The 25,457-nt window shown below is 36.6% G+C and overlaps 1 protein-coding gene across 9 annotated transcripts in view; it reads left to right on the top strand.

The window, feature by feature from the left end:
- The window catches only part of RALYL (RALY RNA binding protein like), a 704,475-nt gene that overhangs the window by 647,908 nt on the left and 31,110 nt on the right, over positions 1-25,457 (top strand). For 8 of the 9 annotated variants that reach the window (XM_015080486.3, XM_027064306.2, XM_027064304.2 and 5 more), the window contains 2 exons: positions 1,960-2,073; positions 17,824-17,996. In XM_015080486.3, the coding sequence (XP_014935972.2) occupies positions 1,960-2,073; positions 17,824-17,996 (287 nt within the window). The remainder of the gene's footprint in view (positions 1-1,959; positions 2,074-17,823; positions 17,997-25,457) is intronic. The other variant, XM_027064307.2, reaches the window with a different exon arrangement.

The following is a 25,457-nucleotide window of genomic DNA, read 5'->3' as shown; positions in this document are numbered from 1 at the left end:
TAAAACATCTATTCTATTAGTTTCCAGCCACAGTCCCATTTCTACTGCATTGAAATCTAATGCTATAAGATAAAATATTTTCTATTAAATTTGATAGGTTTAAGTAAAACTACATGACATGCTTCCATCAAAGGAAATAAAAATCATTCTTCCAAGTGGAATCAATTTGCAATTGTGACAGATGATGTTTTTCAAATTTAGCTGCAGTTCCACAATGGTACTTTGATGTCTCTGAAATAATTGACATAAGGAGCAATTCTCTATTTTAAACTGTGTTCTACTTTCAGTTTGGTTCTTTATAATAGGAACGCTCCACAGGGTCCTGGATTCTTGCAGTTTTTATTTTGCAAACTACTTTACATCATAAATAAAAAGCTTCTTTTTATAAAAAAAGGTCTGATTTTATAATAGAAAATGTTCTCTCATTTTTATATTGGAAATAATCTGTTCTTCCTTTGAGCAATTAATGTATATTGGTGCATAAGTTATCATGTATATTATCTCATATATCTTAGTTGACAAATATCTCCATTCCAAGCAAGCATAGATTGCATTTAGTTTTTATTAATTATAATTTTTTCCTGGAGACTAAAGAATTAAACTAAACACTCAGTTTCTTCCAAAATTTCTCGGAAATATCCAAGCTGAGATCATCATAAACTTGAAAGCAAAAGTGACAGAGAAGAATTAATAGGCTGAAATCAAGATCTGTGCCCCAGATCTTGAAGCATCTTTGCTGAGGCATGGCTACCTGAAAACCCACCTACTGAAAGTTCATAGGCAGATGTAGATGTTCTGTAGTGATAGCTTTGAAATCTTTAATACTCTGGTTCTTGTGGGTTCATGGCAAATTTTCCAATGGTTCTCAGAAAAAGGAGAAAATAAGAACAGTGCTGCAATGAATTTTTCATAAACATAAATATATTTATTGAAACGATTGTCCTTTTCTTAAGCCCTTTCTTTACAAAATAATTATTAGGTTGATAGTAGGATGTTTGTTGTTGTTAACATCTTACTTGGTAAAATGAAAGGTTGCCAATCTTGTGTTAGTCCTACTTGTTTTTCTTTGTTTTTTTTAAATTGTTTCAATGTTTATTTTTTGAGAGAGAGACAGAGAGAGACAGAGCACGAGCAGGGGAGGGGCAGAGAGAGAGGAACACACAGAATCTGAAGCAGGCTCCAGGCTCTGAGCCGTCAGCACAGAGCCCGACGCAGAGCTTGAACTCTCTAACCGTGAGATCATGACCTGAACTTAACCGACTGAGCCCCCCAGGGCCCCCCACTTGTTTTTCTTTGAAACCATGCTAAATACCAGTGGGAACTTTAGTGAATCTCCTTCCTTCCAGCCCCACGGCTTAAAAGGGGGCATGTACAACCCATTGCCTCACTTTAAAAAAAAAAAAAAAAAAAGAGTAGGTGAAGTGGCAAGAGTTCTGTTAGAGTTCTCTAGCATCTAACATTTCTTTAGAGGATAAGTATTATATCCTGGTTTCAATAAAATACCAGGGAACTAGATTTAAAAATGTCATTGACCTCTCAAATATGTATTACAACATAGATCTCAAAGCAGTATTAACATACCTGTCATGATTTTATCATTCTTCAAGCTGAATCCATTTTACAGTGCAGATTAACTCTACTACTTTCCAAAACTGAGTTTAGTATCATTTAGTTATTTGATAAGCTGTTTCTGGGTTACTCTGTCCCTTTGCCTAACTATCAGTGAAAAGATGAAATGCTAGTATATCAAATGCTCACGTCACTGAAAATCACTGTAATTCCCAATGTCATCTGGTACTCTAGGATCACTGGAAGTAACAAGAAACCAATGAGACTGAAAAGTATCCTATGTGATTTGACATAGTCTTGAGAAAACATGGGGTGCCTGTGACTTGTGTTTTCCATGAGTCGTGGTACATTTGACGTTCTATTGCTTTCTTTCCCTTTTCCCCTTTCCAGTGAAGTCAGATGAGTTACAGACAATCAAGAAAGAATTAACCCAGATCAAAACGAAAATTGACTCCTTGCTAGGGCGCCTGGAGAAAATTGAGAAGCAGCAGAAGGCGGAGGCAGGTAAGTGAAAAGGATCTGTGGCCATAGACACGTCGGAATTAAACCAGTGAAACACTGTCAATCACAGGGACAGCTCAGGGCCGGCGGGACACTGGCTGAGTTTAACAGTTTAATACAGATATGTGAATAAAGTCTTTGAGCCAAGAGTTGCAACAATGCAATGTAAGTTTTTACTGTTTGGAGAACATGAACCAATTTGTCTAAAATTCACATTTTTTAAAAAGAAAAAATATTTTGATAGTAATAATAATAATTATATCATAATTACAAGTCAATATCTCAATATCAAGCAACTTTAAGAAAATAAAATCAATTAATGGAATAACACTGTCAGACTAAAATAATATTCATATTTAAATAAACAAACTGCAGAAATATAACAGATTTCAAAAACAGTGATCATAAAGCCCAGCTCCTGCGTTGCTACAACCCTGCAAAACTTCAGTACCCAGTTTCAGGATCCTCAAAATCAAGAGCATGTCCCTGACCACCCACGGCCAAGTCATTTGATTATATCTCTTATAACTTAATGTTCCCCTCTCCTTTGAATTATCAGCCTTGACCCTATTTGTATTCTAATACAATTCTAATGCCCTTGTCATGTGGTTACAGATATTTTTTAAATCACAGAATATGAGAACTGGGATAAAGTTGGAGATGAGCGAGTGCACATCGTGTTATGCAAGGCCTCACATGCCTCAGAGGCTCCCTGGAGATAAGATGAAGGTTAGAAGGAGGCCCGGGAGGTAGATGAATTCTTGCTTCCTCTAAATTCAGCCCTTGTTCTACCTGCATCTATTTTAAATATTGGGATTCAACATAAGGCTTCATATTCTAAAAGAGCTTCACTTTTTAAAAAATAAAAAATATAGTTTTGAAAGCCATGGATCAAATCCAGCCTCCTCATTTCAGAGACAAAAATACAAAGATTCAGGGAGGTAAATTGATTTTTCCATAGTCACCTAACTAGTGAGTGATAGACCTAGGTCTCGAACCCAGGTCTCGTGAGTGAATCCAGTGCCCTTCCCATTTGTAGTTTCAATCTCAGGTTCCACTCAGGGCCTGGTCCCAGGATCTCACTGATGTGACGCTACCTGGATTACTCTTAATTGATGAGAACTGGTGGGGATCCTGGAGCCCCTGAGCTACAGCAAAGAGGAACCTGCCTATTCATTCACCGTACCACTGGGGTGACGACCAGACCTTTTACCTCCGGCCAATGAGCCATATAGGACTCAAGAATGAAAAGAAGCCAGATGTGAGTTGGTGGTATAGCATAATGAATGAGACATATAAACTCTGGTTCAGATTCTCACATGCCAGTGACTGAGCCTTCTCCTTTATAGAATGAAGATAATAATTCCCACCTCACTTTGTGAGAAACAAATAAAATATCACATGTAACTTATATGGCACAGTAATTAGCACAGAGTAAAGGCTCAGTAATTAGAGCTGTTTGGCATTGGTACTAACACAAGCATATAACTGCAAAGAACATTTCCTGCTGTTTTCACGCAACCCATTTTTTTAAAAACATGAGCCATATACCTAGCATGTGGCAGATTCTCACCAATGTGAATGTGAAAAAATAGATAATACAGAATTGTTTTTATTAAAAATTTCTATTATCAGCATATTTTCTACTATAAAAAGATATGGGCAAAAGATTTGAGTGAACATTTTTCTAAAGAAGACAAACAGATGGCCATCAGGTGCATGAAAAGATGCTCAGCATCACTAATCACCAGGGAAATGCAAACCGAGACCACAAAGTAATATTACATCACACTTGTTAGAATGACTAGTATCAAAAAGGCAAGAAACAACAAGTGCTGGTGAGGATGTGGAGAAAACGGAACCCTTGTGCACCATGGGTAGGATTGTAACTTTCCACTATGGAAAACAGTATGGAGGGTCCTCAAAAGATAAAAAATAGAACTTCCATATTATCCAGTAATCACACTACTGAGCATTTATTTGAAAAAAAAAAAACAAAACAAACAAACAAACACTGCCTACAGCCTACAGTTCTTAATAGAGAAATTTAGATTTTAGGAAGTTTTTTTATATGCTGTCTATGGCATGTAAAGTGTTTCTGTGACTGAACTATCCTGTGATGTTGCCTAAATCAATATTTCCCTTTGAGGAACTTTTGTGAAATTCGTTATTATGTAAAACAACCCTTACAGCAAAGGACTTTGATAACCAATTTGCACTTCAGTTTAAAGGATTATGGAGAACTCATTTAAATATAAATCACCTCAAAGAGAAAAATGTGATCCTTATTCTATCATATTATACCTTCCAGTTTCCTGCAATGAATAATACCTTTCACTTATCTTCTTGGGAGATCATCTATAAATGTAACGCCAAAATTCAAAGCTTGCATTTTCTTTTCATGAGAGGCTGTCACCTTATTTTTGTACGTGTTTAAACTTTCCCAGTCATGAGACATTTATTTTTAAAATGATAGGCTTAGTCTTTTGATATTTATGTCTTTCTTACTTTAACATGTTAGGAAGAAAATGGAATTATTTAATTTGTAATTTCATTCACTTAGCAATTATCTCCTGAACAGCATTTGTATTTAATGGAGATAAGGTGATTACTTTCTATATTTTCTTTATGAAAACAAAAGTCTTTCCTTGTAAGGAAAGACTCAAGATTAGATTATAGAAAGTGGCAAGAAATATGATAAAATTCTTAAAAAATACTCCATATCTCCTTACTAAATTTAAGGGAGCACTCATTTTAATGCTTACTCTGTTGCAAACTAATTTTATCTGCTGGCTAACTAACATTTACTCTTCATTATTACTCTTTCATACATCTCCCATTCCCAGTCTTAGTTATTTGATAATGAAAGTATCCAGCATAGGGGCGCCTGGGTGGCTCAGTCAGTTAAACATTCCACTTGGGCTCAGGGCATGATCTTGCAGTTCATGGTTCGAGCCCCGCATTGGGCTCTGTGCTGTCCGCTCAGAGCCTGGAGCCTGCTTCAGATTCTGTCTCCCTCACTCTCTACCCCTACCCCGCTCGTGCTTTGTCTCTCTCTCTCAAAGATAAAAAATAAATATTACCCAAAACTTTTGAAGAAAAAAAAAGAAAGTTTCCAGCATAAAATACTGACAGGAAATGGAAGATCATGAACCAAAGATGGGGAAAACCACGCAACATGGAGATTGTACAGTATTCGAGTCATAGTATCATTTTTTTTCTTCTTTGTAGTGAATTTCTAAGCTATGAGGAATAATTGTAATGAAGTACCATTACTTGATTTTGTATTCTGTATACTGACTAGTAGATATTTGTATGGCATCCTGTCTCTTTCTTTGAGATTGTAAGCTTCCTGAGCACATGGTCCTGTCTTCTCTTCCTTTTCTAAGTCTTTCCAACATGTAGTATGTACCAGGCACAACCTGGCAAGTCATTTAACTTCTCTAGGTCTCAACCCCTCAGATGTAAACTAGAGGAATGATTATGACCTCAAACATAAATCCCAACTTTTCAGCTACAAATAGTATGAATCCATAATGCATATGTTATTCTTTTCTACTGAATAATTCAATTAACATAACTTTGGAATGTAGTGACTATGTAGATTATTGAAAACAACAAATAACACATATCAATTTAACCTACAACTGTGCCTCATTCCTAGATGATTCTTTTAAAAGAGCCACATATAAATGGCCACATATGAATGGCACAATTTATATGTGGTCTGCACAGTGATGTTAAATGACCAAAAGGGATAAAAGAAGCGAGAAGGAAAACTAGAGACTGGATATCTATAATGGGCACAATTAATCCACAGGTACCTATATGTAAAAAAAAAAAAAATCAAACTTCAGGTATAAAGTCTCTGATGTGAAAAGGCAAATAGACATTATTTAATTCAGCTTTATTCTCAGTGGTATGCCTGATACATGGCCAGCCAGTGTGCTGGGACAATTCCAATGATAATAGCCAGAGTTTGACCTAAGCATTGGAGAGGCCACAAACCAGGTCCCACAGGAAAATTCATCCTGCCCAGATGTTTGGTAAAAGGAACAGAATTTTTAAAAATAAATTAATATCCAAGGGGCTCCTGGGTGGCTCAGTCTGTTAAGCATCCCACTCTTGATCTCCACTCAAGTCATGATCTCACAGTTAGTGAGTTCAGGCCCCACGTCGGCTCCACGTGAGTAGTGCAGAGCCCGGTTGGGATTCTCTCTCTACTCTCTCTCTCTCTGCCCCTCCTCCCTCCCTCCCTTCCTCTCTCTCTCCAAATAAATAAATAAACATTTAGAAATAAATTATTAATTAATTAATATCCAAGAATTATAATATTACAAATAAATATAAAAATATATAACTGCTTTTGAAAAGTTAGTATCTTCCAATACTGCTATCAGTTTACACATGGCATACTCTTTTCAGTATGCTAGTATTTTTATTTAGCCAGTTCACACATTAATGTCATTTACTTGGACCCTAGTGATAGTAGCGTCTCAGACTCCTACGGTCAGTTCTTCTTCTACTGCACCAAACCAAAAGGTCTTTTGCTCTCATTTAGTCTGGTTATCTGTTTTACGCCCCCTGAAACCAAGTTTAGTGTCCAACCCACTGTGAATGTAACAGCCAATTAAATATTTTAAAAGAGCTATAATTTTCTCACTCCCAACCTTTGAACGGAGAGTCAACATAATTGGCCCATAGATGTGCCACTTAGGTGCATTCAAACTTTTGTCGTGGCATCTTTGAGCCCTTCTTTTCCCTAGACAGATGTCAGTAATTCTTTCATCTGCTACCCGTGTAATTTGGTTTTGCATCTGGCACCATTGTCGTCTCTCTTGTCTGGTCATTGTATGGTTTGCCAACCCCAGATTGAGGTACTCAGAATGGAAAATGTTGCTCCAGTTATGATGTGACTGCTGCCACCTGTAACGTGACTGCTATTTCTGTTCTGAATACCTTACTGCTAGCATTTACACACTGGATTAAACTGGTGATGTCTCTGGTCACAGATATTGAATTAAATACATGAATGGAGCTCTGTTCTCTCCTAAAACTGCATTAAAATGGTAGGATTTTTAAAAAATCTCTAGAAGAGTTAGCGATGTTAAAAATCTCTAAAAATTTAAAAAAAAATTTTAAAACCTCTAGGCATAAAGAGAATGGGAACAAAATTTTAGAAACTGGACAACAGATGGAGAAGGTACCTGAGTTAGTATACATACCCTAGAAATCTAAGTCTAATTTTAACCACAGAAATCCCAAAAGGCTGAAAATCAAAGACATCATGTTCCTCTAGAAAAGGAGGTATATACATGGCTGCAAGTCTGTTAAGGAATCAGATTTCTGTATTCCCAACTGTCTCTGACCCACTAGAAATCTGGAGAAGTTACCTATAGAATAGCTAAAAAGCAGATCCCAAAGCTGGTAAACAACAAATTTGAGTGCAGTTGAAGACAAGGAGAGAAGTGAAAGTTTACACAACTACTGTAGAAATTCCAAGCATTCTACCCCCTCAGCTGCCAGACTATTGGCAAGACACCAGAAGTTTTAATTAGGGAGATGAGCATCCTAAAAAGAAAGATTTTTTTTCAATATATGAAATTTATTGTCAAATTGGTTTCCATACAACACCCAGTGCTCATCCCAAAAGGCGCCCTCCTCAATACCCATCACCCACCCACCTCTCCCTCCCACCCCCCATCAACCCTCAGTTTGTTCTCAGTTTTTAAGAGTCTCTTATGCTTTGGCTCTCTCCCAATCTAACCTCTTTTTTTCTTTTTTTTTCCTTCCCCTCCCCCATGGGTTTCTGTCAAGTTTCTCAGGATCCACATAAGAGTGAAAACATATGGTATCTGTCTTTCTCTGTATGGCTTATTTCATTTAGCATAACACTCTCCAGTTCCATCCACATTGCTACAAAGGGCCATATTTCATTCTTTCTCATTGCCACATAGTACTCCATTGTACCCCAATGTTTATAGCAGCACTCTCAACAATAGCCAAATTATGGAAAGAGCCTAAATGTCCATCAACTGATGAATGGAAAAAGAAAGATTTAAAGATGCTGGCATAGGCGTCACACAAGAAAATGGTCAACCACATCACCCTACAAAAACAATATCCTTTTGCTTACAAAGCTGCCCATTGATATTTTACTACCTCACTGTTCAATGAATGGACAAGCATCACCCAATAATTGCAAACACTTACCATGAAAAGGAGATATAAAAAAAGGGAGAAAAAAAGAAAACTTGGATGAAACATTGTGCAGAAGAAAGAATAAAACTTTAAAAGAAAAAGTTAAAAAAACTGATTAACATACTCAGAAAGAATGAGAAAATATTGCATTCATGAAATAAGAATATGAAACTAAAAATGAGTATTCAGAAGACAGATAAAAGAGCTTTTAGAAATTAACATGTGATAGCACAAATAATTCAGTATTGGAAGAAAAAATTGAAGAAGAAAATAGATATGGAAAATAGGAGGGGAAGGATATGAAAATTACTGTATGAATATCTGAATAATAAGGTTACAGAAAGAAAGAGGGGAGATCATCAAAAAAATTTTTAGAAAAAAACCTGAAGGGAACATGTGGGTGGGTCAGTCGGTTCAGCATCTGACTGGCTCAGGTCATGATCTCATGGTTTGTGGGTTTGAGCCCCGCGTCGGGCTCTGTGCTGACAGCTCAGAGCCTGGAGCCTGCTTCAGATTCTGTGTCTCCCTCTCTCTGCCCCTCTCCCCCACTTGTGCTCTGTCTCTCAAAAATAAATAAATGTAAAAAAAATCTTTTTAAGAAAAAACCTGAAGAACATTAATTAATCAGTTTGAAAGAACCCACTGAATGCCTGAAACAATGCACGAGAAAAGATGCACATCAAAGCATCTCATTGTGATATTTCAGAGCATGAGGGCAAAGAGAAGGTCCTACCATCTTCCAGAGAGACGGAAAGGAGAGAAAACAGTTTTCATATAAAGAAACAGGAATCAGAATACCAATAGGCTTCTCAACAGCCACACTGAAAACCAGGAGGCAATGAAAACATACCCTAAAAATTCTGAGGAAAGATCATTTACAAGCTACAATTCTGTACCTAATGCCCAAACTATTAAATGTGAGGGTAAAGACATTTGCAGATATATAAATATCAAAAAATGTATCTCCAGTTCACTCTTCCCCTGAAAAGGACCGGAGGAAGTAGTTCACAAAAACCAGCAGGTAAACCAAGAAAGGAGAAACGTGGCTTTCCCAAAGCAGGGAAATCCCGAGGCAAGAGCAAGGGGAATCACAGGATGGTGGTAAAGGAGAGTCTAGCATATGAGCTGTGCAACAGACCCAGAAAGAAATCGAAATCCGAACAACTCAAAAGCTCCGGGAGAGATTTTTTCAAGATGAAATTGATAGAATGGCTAACGGGTAGGTAAGTGAATTGGTTTGAAACAAGATTTACAGGTCTAGTTAAAGTTGGCACAAATATGTATCTGTACACAGGGAACTGAATTAAACAAAACGAAATAAGATGAAAAGTTCAAGGCACTTTTTAACACCAAAGAAAATAATACTGTTCAAGAAAGAAAAATTATGTGTTATATACTAACAACCTAGCTGCACAAAGCATTTTCATACTTAAAATTAAGTAAACACAGAACATTGATCTAATCTAATTTACAGTGTAACTCCCTAGAGTGATGGGACGTAAGTGGGGATTGTATGACAGAGAATTGAGTCCTCAGCTTCCTAAGTATGATATCAATAGGTAAAGCCTAAGACTGATCAAGAGACAGCAACAGAAACACCTATTTAGAAATATGAGGGCATATATTTAAAAGAATGAGCTGAGTTGAAAGCCTTTAAAAGAGCTGAAAATGGTGAGCAGGTAGGAACAGAAGACTGCTCTTTTTCATAACAAGTCTTGTGGAAATATTTAACTACAAAAATTAAGTGTTTTAAAGAAGCTAAATTTAAAGTTGTGAAAAGAAAATGACTCGTCTTTAGCAGTTGGATCAAAACCTTTCCCTTTGCTTACTGCAGAATTTCCAACGGCTATCCCTCAGGGAACTGTAAAAGAAAATTGCACTGGACACTTATTAACATGGCATAGGAAGACTTTATTCTAGACTATTGCAATAGGGGTCAAGACTAGTGCAGTAGGGGGTGGAAATTGAACGCTACTAAAACAAAAGGCAGGATAATTTTTAAACGCTGGAGTAAGCTAATGGAAAAGTATTAGAGGACATTAGTACAGAGGTTGGTTGGTATGACTGGGCCATCTGTGTTTGCTAATTGACTGTTATGGAAGATAAGCTTCTACTCTCCCACAGAGACTATCTTTCTTGATGATTACATTTCAAGGGGATGACTTCTAGGTTTTAAGAAAGACAGGCCTAGGTTGCAAAAGATTTACATCTCAAAGGGGCATAAAAAAAACTTTACAATTCCAAGTTTTCTAAAGTAAATGCTCTAAGAAAAAAGAGGTCTGGAGCCTATAGTCAGGAGGGAGCTGAGGGATACATTAAGGTCCTTGGTAATAATCACCATCTTTCAAAATAGAAATCTTTTTCCCCACTTTCTTATCTAAATATACTCTCTGTGTCCAGTCTCTGTCACATCACCACTCTATAAGTCCTGTGAATCAAATTGCCAAATTAACATTTTCTGTTCCTTCTACAACCAGTGTTGCAAAATGTTACCTTAGCATATTTTTACCTCTTCTCTCTGTTTTGCCAGTGCTATTGCCTGTACCCAAGCCCTCATCTCTCACTTGCTCTAATGAACTCATCTTATTTTTTACCAGCTTTATTACATAGGCATAAAACTCACCCATTCCAAGAGTGTAATTCAATGACTTCTTAGTATGTTACTGAGCAGTACAACCATCACCACAAAGCAGCTAGAACATTTTCATCCTCCAAAGCCTCACCTGGTAGCCAGTCACCCCACTTCTAGTTTGCTTCCTCCTTAATTCATCCTCCTTGTGGCAAATAGATTTACACTAGCAAGACATCTATAAGGCCCCATACTTAAGAATCAAACAGAACTAGATCCAATCCCAAAACTTACTAGTTGTGTGGTACCTGGTATTCATAAATTTTGAAATTTGTAAAATAGGAGTTGGGGTGCCTTTGTGGCTCATTCAGTTAAGCATCTGACTTCACTCAGGTCATCATCTCACGGTTTGTGAGTTCAAGCCCCACATCGGGCTCTGAGCTGAGAGCTCAGAGTCTGGAGCCTGCTTCAGATTCTGTGTCTCCCTCTCTCTCTGACCCTCCCCCGCTCACACTCTGTCTGTCTCTCTCAAAAATAAATAAACATTAAAAAAAATTTTTTAATAAATAAATAAATAAAATGGGGGAAATTGGGGTGCCTGGGTGGCTCAGTTGGTTAAGCATCTGACTTCAGCTCAGGTCATGATCTTGCAGTTTGTGAGTTTGAGTTCCATGTCCGGCTATGTGCTGACAGTTCAGAGCCTGGAACCTGCTTCAGATTCTATGTCTCCCTCTCTCTCTGACCCTCACTTGCTCACACACACACTCTCTCTCTCTCAAAAATAAATAAACATTTTTTAAAAAGTAAAATGGGGGAAATTAATATCTATTCCTTAAAATTGTGAGGTTTAAATAAACACAATGTGTCTGTAATTTTAAAAATTATTTATATTGGGGGTGCCTCGGTCGCTCAGTTGGTTAAGCATCTGACTTCAGCTCAGGTCACGATCTCACAGTTTGTGAGTTCAAGCCCTGCGTCAGGCTCTGTGCTGACAGCTCAGAGCCTGGAGCCTGTTTCAGATTCTGTGTCTCCCTCTCTCTGTCTGCCCCTCCCCGGATTGCACTCTGTCTCTGTCTCTTTCAAACCTAAACATATTTTTTTTTATTATTTATATTGAGTCTGTGGTGACCTTAACAATCCAGGGTACTCAATGAGAACAACTTTGAGATCATTTTCTCCAGGAATGTACTTCTGTAACTGACATTTTAGTGTGAAAGCAATTATCCTATGAAACTTTCTTTATGCTCATTTATGTCATTATTACTAATACCATGCATAATACGTTGTATCTTTTTAAAAAGCATTTATTGAAATCTTTGAGTTAAATTCATACTATATACAGGTGTTGTAATATAGAATTTTTTTAAATACAGCTTATACTGGTATGCGAAAACAATAGTTATAGAATACTAGCTTGACTCTAATGAATAATGTGACTGTTTTATATCAACATTCTTTCCAACCATCTGCTAAGTACAATTTAGCTAGTAATTAGCTATCAATTAAGCCAGCCCATCAAAAAACTTAATTGCCAACTCAACCAATTTTCAGAGTTATATTAATGATAATAGCTATGCAGCAAACTGAATTTAATGAAAATACTTTGAATATATATCCCAACAATTCTAACTTGTTTTCTATATCATATATCGCTTATGAAATAGAAATGAGACATACAAAAAATGTTTTGAATATGAAGATTGAAATTTAATATAAATTCCTTTCTTTCGTGGCTTTTTAAAGCCTGAGGCATATTCCCATAAACAGAAGTACTTAACTAGCACTTGTACTTCTTTTCCTTTGATAACCATTATTTAGTTGGAGCATGTGTCCCTAACCAAACAGACTTCTTCATTCTTTAATTTGAAATTATCTGGTTACTGAGGAGATTCAAAGCTCTATCAAATTAGGCCTTTTTCTAGAGATATATTAGGAAATAGCCCAGGCTATGGAAACAGAAAACCTTAAGTAGGAACTCGAACACTTGCACTCATTAACTGTGTGACCACAGGCACCTTTTTTTTCTCCACCTGGAAAATGATAAAGAGGCCTACCTTGCAGGATGTCTCAAGGCCTGTGGTTAATGCATGCTGCATGGTCAGTACTTTGTAAGCACTCACTAACTTGGAGCCATAACCTTTTTTTCCTCCTGAAATCCTTATTTATGTAATATTAGAGATATCTTTTAGGCATATAGCTGCTAGATTTTTGGTTCTTAATACATTCTTTCAAAAAATATCTAAAATTCACTCTGCCCACCAAAGAAATCCTATGGCCAACCTGTCATTCAGACTTAAAGAATTCAGCAGAGACTCCAAAAGATGCCAGTGTTCCAAAGCAGCCATCCTCCCATAGGTCCTTGCACACTTCACATTTTATTTTTTCTCCTGAAGACTTATCATGTAAAAAGGAACAATCTTCTAAGAAACTCTTAGACCCCACATTTTATTTGACTTAATGGTATGGGACTCTCATGTAAAATGTGACAAGGATGTTTCTTTTAACCTCTGTGGATTCATATTTTTTGCAACCATGGTGCCAAATTCAACAATCACTCTGACTCTATGAAAAGAATTTGACACCCACACATTTATTTTCATTTTTTGGTCCCATCACAATTCATGAATATATTCAGCAGATATTTCATTTGCATGTAAGGCTCTGAGTGAACCATCAGGGCTACAAAGATGAATAACAATGTTTCTTCCCCAAAGAACTTTAGTGGTAGAGACATAAATGGGCGTGCACACACATACATAGTACATATACGCTCAACACTCACAATAAAAAGGAAAAAGTGATAAACAGAAAAAATAATTATGTAGGTGAAGAAAATGTTATAAAGGCAGGAATAAACTAAAAAATACTCCTCATTTCTAGGAGAAATAAAGTTAGATAATTACTCATAAAAAATAGAACAAGCTGCTTTGTTTCCACTTCAACAAAATAATTACTGGATCAAAACTGCTTGTTAAACTGTGAACCAACAGTTTAATAAACAAGATGTGCTTTCATGTGTGATTTTATTCCTGGAACCTATCATTGTTTACCGATTATAACATTTCTTATGAGGTAATGACAAAAATCTATGATGACTACGTATTACTGAAGTACAGGTTGATTGTATTTCTGTTAAACTGCTATGAATTGACTGCCATTGTAATTAAAGTTTTTTTTTCTCAAACCAGATAATGTCTTCCATGCATTTAGCCTTCAACTTAATTAATGGATGAATGAAGATGAGTCCTAGGTTTTTGTTTTTGTTTTTTTTTTTGCATTGAACACTATTGCCTTTGAAATTGGCTGTCAGAGGAGTTGCATGTATGTTGTATAACATACACGAAAAAGCAGAGACTAACTTAAAACATTATGTCTGTCTAAACAGAAACGAAGGGACCATGTCAAAGCCCAAATTGTCCTTGTAATGCAGATGCTTAATGGTCAATAGTAATGAACGATTTTGACATAAACTGTTTGCCTAGAGCAATAATACAGGTTCAACTCAATAACCATTTTTGAGCCTGTTACGATAACATGTTTGTGTCGCCTTTACATTTTAAAACACTCATCTGAGTACACAACAACTCTCTGAAAGATGCTATTTTCATGCTCCTCTTTTAGGGAAGAAAGCTATAGTTAATAGGATTAGTAATTAACAGAATTATGGATCTTAAATTCTATATCGTTTCTAATAGCTTATATTATCTCTTCTACACACAAGGCATTCAGTAAGGGGTACAGAGCAAATCAAACTATTTCTTGATAACTGACTTGTATTGCACTTTTCACTTTACAGAAGATAAACATCTATATTATCCCCTTTGAGTGTGACAATGACCTTTTGAGGCAATAGCTCTAGTATTAAAGAAACTTAAACACCACAGAGAGAAGGATAAGACAAGAGTAGACTAACTATAAGACAATGTTTGATTTGGGCTTTGGTTATCAGGGAAGAAGGGATGTCATTCAGTTTAGGAAGATAAGGAGAGTCAGCATGGATTTCAAACATAACTGCAACAAATTGATACACAAAGCCAAATGAGAGCTAGGCATCTTTAAGTTCTGATCCCACATGGGTTCTCTGAAAATCTTCTGTGGTTCTTTGGCCAAAAATTTTCTAGAGGGGGAAAATAAGAATATTACTTTCAACATTAAAAGCGAGGGTTTCCAGAGAACAAATACTTCTGAAAATCATTAGAGAAGAAATGTATATGTCAAGCCAAATGAATTTCCAAAATAATATTAATCCTAAGTTGTGTATTATGACAAAAGAATAAACATAATGACCTAAAATCCAGAAAGTCAGGCTTTAGGAAAAGTTATACGATACATTTTTCACTGTATAGGATAATAATTGTCCAATCCCAAATGCCCATTCCTCTCTCAGTCCTGAAATATCCGCACCAGGTCATGACAGCAGTGGTATTTTGAACGAGTGGTAACCTAGAGTGGCAAAAAGGGAGGGGTCAAATGATAAACACAAAAATCACTCTAAGGAGAAAGGCTGAAGGATGGAAACCAGAGTTGCCAGATGCATTGTGCTGTCCAAAGGGTCAGCCATAGTAGAGGCTATCAGGTAGAGCATGGGATGTGATCAACAGCAGAGATTCAAAACTTCAGTGCTCAAACTAGTCTGCCCATCACAGTTTTTTCTACATTGGTGCTGGTCATGAATGTGTAGATAGGTTAAAGGTCAAGAACTACAGAGGTCAGTGATAGGTGGAAAGAAGGTGAGATGAATAAAAACTAGCAATTTTCAGTAACAGTTAAGTTCAGCATATGGTCTGTGTCTGTGTCTCTTGCCTGATTTGCCTTCCTTTTAATCCAGAAACTTGAGTAATCTTCTCCCAATTAAACTTTTTGGTTAAGTTTTACAATAATCACTTTAAAGTCTTCATAAGACTTTCTATGCTAAAAGTGATGTAGATAAGACATCAGAGAAGAAGGAATTTAAGCTACTTGCTTTCATCAGTACACTCACATATATGAAGATAAAAAGTGTAGCTTTCAAAGCAGAATTTACATCATCACTACAGTAGTTATGCTGATCTGTGGAAAAAAACAAAACTGACAAGTTGATAGAAAAACATCATGAAATGTATAGTCTGTGTCTGTATATGGGAAGTAAATGAAGAAAAAGACCTTAGGTTTTGTCATTTTAAGATGCCTGTAGTAATTATTTTTAGCCTTTTTGGACCTACCAGCTCTTCTCCTCCTCTGAAATGGAGCCTCAGCCCCACAAGTTTCTCAGTTATTCCTGATCTTACCAGCCCTCTTGTTCCATGCCTACTGGTGTTGTTATCCTGACACTTTCACAGTGAGGAGCACACAGTCTCCTTTTTGTATGTAACAGTACACATTTATGTAGTCCTTCATAGTATGCAAAACATTTCCAAAATAGAAGCTCTGTTAATCCTCACAGCCAACCCCAGAGGTAGGTTTTTTTTAATCAAAGCTTTTATACAGATGAGGAAAGGTTGACCTAGTACATTTAAAGGACCTGACCGAGTGGCCAGGCCCAATGCACATGATTCCACTGGCAAGTAGCTAAGCTGGAACTAGAATGCTGTCCTCTGACAGCAGGACCAGAGCACAACCCTATCCTTCTGCCTTATTTTCAATACATAAACTTTATTATTTGGAGAATTAAACTGCAAAAACACATGTATTTACACAAGTAACTATTACAATTTTAAACAATTTATAGAAGAGGATACCTGCTTATTTATACATCATTTTTATCAGTTTCTTGATTTACATGTTACTTGTATTTGAAAAGATTTGTGCTGAGTCAAAATATATGTATATCAATGCTTACTTTCTCTTTAACTCACATTTTGAAAAAGACTAGGAATGAACACCCCTCAATTTATTTGGCTCTATAAACTGTCTTTATTGCCATAAAAATATAACTATATAAGCTTAAAAGGTAGCATCTCTTAAAATTCAAATCAAATAATGGGATAATTATCTGATAAAATTACAATGATGGAAATGAGTGAAAATCACCCAGCTTTTGAGATAGCCATGTATACATGGGAATAAGTTAAGAGAAGGAGGTACAGTAACTGATCTCATTTATTCAATACCCAATGCTTCTTGATGTTTTCATGAAAACCAACCACTAGGGGAAATATTTATTATGTTGTCAGCATAATTCCCATCAGAGTGAATTTCTGTAAATGGAGCATGCACACCCTGGTAATTGTAGGGAATTCTGTTAATGTAGAATGTAACTTCATCTGTTGAGCACTTATTATTTGCAAATAACTCTACTAAACACTATTCCAAACCCTGGAAGTTAAGTAGTTATCCTAATTATATGGATGAAGACACTGAGGCACAAGAAAGGTTAACCACTTTGGCTTTGCATAACAAAGTTATTAAATCTAACACCAGAATTTTATTCGTAACCACTGCAGTTAACCATATCTGTCAGACTCTAGTCTAGTCTAGAATCTAGACTCTAAAATTTCAAATTATTGTTCACATAGACATGTTCAGACAACACATGTGCTTTTGTACTTTTTTTCCTTGGGGAATTTTTGTCTTTTTCAATTAAGTTTGAACTTGTCAATGAGCTTTCTTCATCTTCCCTCGTTCAGTGAACAAGTTCTATGTTTTATGTGATTTTTACCCTCTGTTTTTGTTATATTTTTTCCTCTAAGAGTATATCCCTATTAGAAAAGAATATATATAGCTGGAAAGATCCATCTATTTATGTAAATATTTATTTCTTTATATACTAGTATCATCTAGATTTCCTAATTTTTGCTAATTCCATTTAAAAGTAAACATACTTCCATGAAAATGCACACAGATTAGGCACGTAATTTACATGACTGAATAAATTCAACCAGAACATAATATTACCTTATCCTCCTCACACAGAATTTACCCTTTCATAGACTGTTTTTTCATGGTTTATCCAAATGGCTCATGAGCAACCCAAGGTAGTAGTCATTTGCTTTCTCCCCCACCAGAAGCTCAGAAGAAGCAATTGGAAGAGAGTATAGAGCTGATCCAAGATGAATGTGTGTCAGAGAATGCAGATCACTCTACAGAGGAGCCTGCTGAAGGAGGGCCAGATGCGGATGGAGAAGAGATGACTGATGGGATAGAGGAGGACTTCGATGAAGATGGGGGTCATGAGCTGGTAGGAACTAAACATTTGGTGTTCACACACTTTGGTAACAGCACCAGAATGTCAGCCACTCATTCATTCTAAAATAAGGATAAAATATCTGGGGGTTATTTATTTCTTATATGCATATATGTAAGGCAACATCACTACAGTGCTTTGCACATAATAAGTGCTCAATACATTTCTGCCAACTTAAAATATGACCAAGTAAGTTAATGGACAGTTGAAATATTATATATGAGATTAGTTATATTTGAAGTTCCAAATGAAAGGTTGTCTCTTCTGGATGCTCCATCATAAAAGGAATCTTGCATTTGTGCAATTATATGTGAACTACATGTGGATATAATATCCTGGCAATGAATGACCATCTACTGGAAGATACATGGCTCCCTCTCTCACTCAATAGTATCACTCAGTGATGATAATTGTCTTTACTAGTTGTATGGCCAACGGTTGTTTCTACAGTCTGCAGACTAAGATGACCCTTGGTATATGGCCAGTTTGCCATCATCAGTGCTAGTGCTGCTTGATAACCAGTTTTTATGAGCTAAGGATTTAGCCAAGACTTGATTCTTTATGTGTTTTATTTTCCCAACGTTGTAATCATACTACTCATTTCTGATGTCCTTACCTATATACTCACACCAAGGACTTGGTAAATCTATGCTGATGAAGATGCGGTCTCTCATATTTTATCATCCATGAAACTAAACATACTATTTTAAAGGGATTGACTAATAAAAATGATGAGAGGGCAAGTGTGAGTGTGTGTGTGTGTGTGTGTGTGTGTGTGTGTGTTGCCAATTCTCAAATATCTCTGTGGACTGATCATATTAAACTTGACTTATCCCAGGTAATATCAGATTCCAATTTGTTAATAATACTTACTGTTACTTAACTAATTTTGACATGGTGGTCGTTGTTTTGGCATGGTAACCACTCTGTCAGTAATTTCATTTATAGAGCTCTGTATTGATTTTTTAACATTCCAGTTCTGTTTAAATTGCATGGAACCTTCATTTAAACTTTTCAAATATGAGTCTTTAATAACCACCCTTATTTCTCCAAAAGCCTGCCTCAGTTTGAAGGGCTTTGGTTACTTTTTGAATGGTTTTGATTTCAGAAGTCTATTGAGAGGGACTAGAATGAAGAACTTAACAACTTTTTCAGCTTCTCCTCAGGCCAGACTCTAATTCAATAACTTAATTTCCTCAGCCCATTCTAATCAGACTTTTGATTTCACCATTCTATTGTGACTGCTCTTGCCAGGGTCTCTGGAGCCCTCCATGTTCCCATTTCCATTCGTTACCTCTCTGTCCTTATTCTCATTTACTTCTCAGCAGAATTTGAGAATTGATTAGGAGAATTCTAAGAAAATATCCTACCTTACCAATTGCTCATTCTCATTTTCTTATGTTAGAAATTTTCACTCCATACTTCCATGATATATATTTTTTTTATATATTTAATTAATAATTAATTATATTTATTTATTTTATATTTTATATTTATACTTAAGTTATATTTTATATTTATCTTTATATTTAATTTATATTTATTTATTTATTTATTTATTTTATATTTATTTAATAATATATATTTTTTTGAGAGAGAGAGAGGGAGAGAGAAATCCCAAGCAGGCTGTGCACTGTCAGTGCACGCTGATGTGTGCTCAAACTCACAAACTGTGAGATCATGACCTGAGCTGAAACCAAGAGTCAGACACTTAACCAACTGAGCCATACAAGTGGCTACTACTCATTTTAAATATTAGAGTAGCCCAGAACTTTGTCATAGGCTACATTCTCTTTCTACATACTTTCCCAGGATTCCTTAGAGCTTCAAATGTCATCTATAGGCCAAAGATTCCTAAATCTATATTTCTATCCCTGATCTCTTCCTAGAATTCTAAACTCAAGCATTCATATGCCTATCTTCTCATAGATCTCCAATAAACAATTGAAACTCAACATGAACAAAACATTCTTGTTTTTTTTTCCAGTCATCTTAACCCTTTCCAGTCTAACAACATCATTATCCACATAGTTGTTAAAAACAAAAAGACTAGGATTACCTTTGATTCTCTCCATCCTCTCCCATTAACTCTACCTCCAAATCATAACCCAAATTTAGTTACATCTCCACTACAGCTGAACAGATTTTCTTGGTTTAGCCCATGCACTCCATTCTCCACACAAGAAAGGTAAAATCTTCATAAACTATATAGCAGGTAATGTTGCTCCCTTGCTTAAAATCCTACAGGGCTTTTTATGACACTTAAAATCAAAACCCCCCAGGCACCTGGGTGGCTCAGTCAGTTAAGCATCCAACTTCGGCTCAGTTCATGATCTCGCAGCTCGTGAGTTCGAGCCCCGGGTCAGACTCTGTGCTGACAGCTCCGAGGTTGGGTGGAAGATGCCAGTGGAGAGAGAGAACTTGAATGAAGAGAAAAAGTTCCTGATGCTGAAGGGAAAGGTATGGTGTATGGGCTGGCCTTCAACACAAAGAAAATGAACACTCTTGCACTGAAACTAACTGCAGTAAGTCTGAGGATTTGATGGCAGGTGTTTAAGGGAGTTCAAGCACAAACTATATAAGCCAGAGGGTGATGATCCCTGGAGAGTGGGGAGAGACAGGCAGGACCACAGATTTGAGGAAAATGGAGATTTAAAGAAGCTAGTATGCAAAACATAGAGGATCACTGATGTAGAAAACATATAAAGATTAACAGCTAGTACCAATAGCAAATTGAGGTTAAAGACAAAGATTTGATACAGTAGTATTTTTTGAACTTTATGGTGTATCAGGATTACCTGGGAAACTTGTTAAAATACATATTGTTGTATTTCATTTCAAGAGTTTCTGATTCAGTAGACTGAGTGAGTCTGGGCCTTTCATTTCTAACAAGTTCCCAAATCATACTGATGTTACCAGTCTGGGGACCACACTTTAAGAAACACTGTTGTAGAGACATTGGTCAGCCCAGCTGTGGGATTTCCTCCATTGACTTGCATCAGCCCTGATAGAAGCAGGGAGAAAGCCAACATATTCAGAATTGGATTTTTGTCAGATAAGTGCAAAGAAAAACAATAAATAAAGAGCACTGAGGACATTAGTAAAGACTAGATAACTAGATGAATCATGTTGGGGAACCTGAGCAAGGAAGACAGGAACACAGGAAAGGGTTGAGAAGGAGAAAATAGAGGCAGAAAGGGAATAATAGTCCTATTCCTTTAAAGGGAAGTCATGCTTGTCTCTCCTCACTCTCCAGAGATTATCATCCTTTGACTTACATTTATAGTTTGTGCTTGAACTCTCTTAATGAAATGCATATGAGAAAAGTGATGATTGTACTTGGAGACTGAGATATTTCAGACATGTGACAAGTAAGAGATAAGAATATCTATAGGAGACTGTGATGGAAGTGGGCTCAGAGGAAAAGTCACCATATATGAAATTTTCAAGGAACTTAGAGGTTCAGCTGCAAAATCGGTCATCTACCTGAGCATGAGATCACTTCAAATACCAGATAAAGTAAAAGAAGTTAAGGAGTAAGACAGTTACCAAATGTCAGCAGCCATGAAAGAGGCAGCATGGCCAGTTTTAGTCCCAGATCTATCACTATCCAATCCAACTGAATCACCTTAAACAAGTAACTTCTCTGAGTCTCAACTTTCTTATCAGCAAAATAGTAAGATTATATCAGATATGTCTAAAATCCATTGTTTGATCTTTACTCTGAGTCTGTGTTCCAGGAACACCACATCTGAAGGAGCAAGGGTTGATCATGCAGCCAAGGGAATAAATCCAAACCATGGTGTATGGTTTATACTCTAAACACACAGAAAGTAACTGATTAGACCTATTGCTGCCTGGAGATGCTAGGGTTTTCTCCCTCAACCCTTGTGTTACAAGTGGGAGCTTAGGGTCCTGAAGAATTAAATCCTTCTCTAGCATCTCACTTTGGTTCCAAGACTTGGAAAACAATGAATGAAGGTGAGCAATCTAAATGGAGACTGGGGAGTCCCTCCTAGTGATTGCTCTAGAGAAAATTGCTCTATCTGGTGTCCACTGTTTTCTCCTTTCCAGATCACATGAACCAAATAATCCATGGCTCCCAAAAAAGGAAAATAAAAGCATAAATATTCTCTTTTAGAAAGGCAGATATTATTACAGATTCAGCAAGGATACAATATAATTAGGTTTTTAGCATACGCAGTAGGAGTTAGAAAGAAGAGCTAGAATCTACATGCTCAGGCAGGTGCTCAAAGAAAATCAGGAATGAACAGGAAACAAGCATTCTGTCTGAGGCAAGGGAGATCCAGCAAAATAAGCTAATAGGGCAGCTGTAGGTGGTGGTATCCCTTGTGAAGCATGTGAGAAGTTGAAGGCATGAGCTATCTATTCATCATCCAGTTCTAAATATCCAGTTAGTGAAACTGATTTCCAAGAAGCAATCCAGTCAGCTGATATTTGGTGCCTATTGTGTGTGAACGAGGTGCTACAAAAAATGCAAAGGTAACTAAAACTATTGCTTTATGTATGAAATGAAATGTTCACATAAATGGCTCCTTTTTTTTCAAGTAGCTTAGTGCCTTATAGAATCTAATTTCCTCATGTAAAAAATAATAGACTTGTACTTGATAATTGATGAGAAGTCAGCCAAAGCTAAAAATTTGTGATTCTATAATCATCTATGCCTATATATTTCATTAATTTTTAGAAATTAATATTTGAATTTATTTAAAATTGAACTCTATTAATGCATTGTACATACATTACCACACTACCGTATTCCTCTTTCTGAATAAATCCATTTGCAAATATTTATTGACTGAACACTAATGAATGGCACAGAGTTTTTTGCTATGGGAATAAAGAAGGACCATCATAATTTTTCCCTCCAGAAGTCTACAAATTGACTGAGGATAAGGGCTACAGATGTGTTTTTTTTAAAGCAGTATATTATGGTAAGAAACCACATGAGAGATATAGTTTATTAATGGGGAATCACATAGAGCTGGAGTGGTCAGAAAGACTTCTGGCAGGAGTAAGATTGGAACTTTATGTCAAAGGGTACCAAATTACAGCAACAGTATGTGTTGTAGAAAAAAATATGTGTAAAAAAAAACAGTATATGTGTAGAAAAAATATTCAAATCAGCCTTCATTGTTCCTAGACCATTTTATAGAATAAATATTTAATATCCAATATGCATTAGATACTTCATATGATAAGTAGGTAGGTGGGTGGGTGGACAGATGGATGGATAGATAGATTATGAATGTATTTTTTTATAAAACTACTGGAAACTTCCCAAATAAGACGTTTATCTTCCAAGCTTTTTATTTTTTTCAAATCTGCCAAAGTTGTAATCACCTTTTTTATAAAATAACATGATCCAAAATAAAAGTAGTCTGTGTCATAATGGAAATACTATAGAAAAGTAAGTGCTCAGTACCTTGCTAATGAACTCTACCCAAGCTTCTATGTATATACACCCCAGGACGATACACAGCTGTCAGATATGACAAGGGACCTTAGAGAAGCTCTTCGTTGTATTCCAAATCAAAGTTCTTGGTCGACTTGTATACAAATACCTAAGGTGCTTTCTGAAAATGCTGATATGGATTATCTGGGAAAGAGCCCAGAAATCTGTACTTCTATCAGGTTGAGGTCTGAAAGTACAAAGCTAAACCATCAATTCACGAAGGAAACTATAGACAAACCAAACATTTAAATGGATTTTAGAGAATTTGAGCTCTTTTGAAATCTACTTGTAATTACTTTTGCTTCTGCTGACTACATACAATCAAATCAGGTAAATCTAGTAAGAATCCACAGTAGAATTACCTAGCTAGACTGTGTAATGCTTAGGTATGCATGCTGAGTACTACGTTGTAATACATCTTTCGGCATTTACCAAAGCACTCAAATTAAATTTAAATTAAGCAGCAAGTCACCTAGGCTTTAAGAAATTGAATTTCTATGCACATTGGAGAAGGTTTGGACCACAAATCAAACCCGAGAGTTGAAGAGACCTCTAAGCAAGCATTCTGATACACCCCTGAAAAACTGAAATGCATAAAGCACTCTGATCAATGTTTTCAGTCTTTATGAACAAGACTGAAAATGTCTCCTTTTTGAAACTTTTTATTTTTTTCCTAATGAAATCCTTCACCTGGGTGCTCCCTTTTATCAACCATGCATCTCTCTCTTTTCATTTTCATCATTTGGGCTGAATGCTAGCTAGGGAACCAGCAAGAACTTGGAAGACACACTCCCAAAGGTAGTGTCAACTGAATTAGTTAGCGGTATTTATCACAAGGAAGCAAGAAAGTGGTTACTTAACCTGTTTGATTTGGACCTGTATTTCAGTGCAGCATTGAGACCTTCGTCTTGAATTCTGTCAGTCCATAATTTGGACAGAGTTAGGGATCAGATGAACAATCATGGTGCATGCGTCCTGCAAGTGACCTGGCCTGGGTGACTTACTGCTGAGATATGAATGACCAGGGCCACTACAGCTAATTGGCCAGCTCTTCTCAACAGAAATGGGAGATGGCTAAGTGCTCGATAGGAGACAAAAGTTGTGACAGGTGGACATCTATATCCTGGCTCTCCAGCCTGGAATCCTGCCTCATCAGGAGCTTTGGTCTCTGTAATAAGTGCTCCTTGTAGTGATTTTCAGACTTTCTCTTCTTGGCATCTTTCTTTATTTCAGTCATTTTTATTTTAGCTAAAGAACTCTGCCTGGCTCCTTTGGATAAACTTTTTACCCCTCCCCAGAGGAGGCTTGATGGCTTAGTTGTTTTTAAACACACAAACTCTTGGGGCACCTGGGCGGCTCAGTCGGTTAAGAGTCCAACTTCAGCTCAGATCATGATCTCACGGTTTGTGGGTTTGAGCCCCGTGTTGGGCTCTGTGCTGATAGCTTAGAGCTGGGAGTCTGGAGCCTGTTTCAGATCCTGTGTCTCTCTTTCTCTGCCCCTTCCCCGCTGGTGTTCTGTCTCTCTGTCTCTCAAAAAATAAATAAATGTTAAAACTTTTTTAAAACACAAACTCTTGGGTGCCTGACCGACTCAGTCAGTAGAGCATGCAACTCTTGTTGTCAGGGTCATAAGTTGGAGCCCCACATTGGGCATAGAGATTACTTTAAAAAAAGAAAAAAAAACATGCAAACTCTGCCTGAAGTTTGACAGAAACAGTTCATGACTTTGTACAAGCTGCTTACCTGTATCCTCACTGGCCTCAACCTTTTTTCATCTATAAAAGGGGATTAGTAATAATATATGCCAGACCAAGGATTGTTGTGAGCAATAAATGAGGTAATGTCTAAAAAGCACATGCCTGGCACAAAAGAGACATTCAGTTAAAAATTTGCCAAGTGTTTGTGGGTTTTTTGTAGGGTACTGTATCCTTTCACATCTCCCTTTGTGTTTTCTTTTCCCCTTGAACTTCATTTATTTA

Source organism: Acinonyx jubatus, chromosome F2 (assembly GCF_027475565.1).
Source record: "Acinonyx jubatus isolate Ajub_Pintada_27869175 chromosome F2, VMU_Ajub_asm_v1.0, whole genome shotgun sequence".
NCBI classification, from domain to species: Eukaryota; Metazoa; Chordata; class Mammalia; order Carnivora; family Felidae; genus Acinonyx; species Acinonyx jubatus.
The sequence above is the reverse complement of the archived record's forward strand: the minus strand, read 5'-3'. Positions and strand labels throughout refer to the sequence as shown.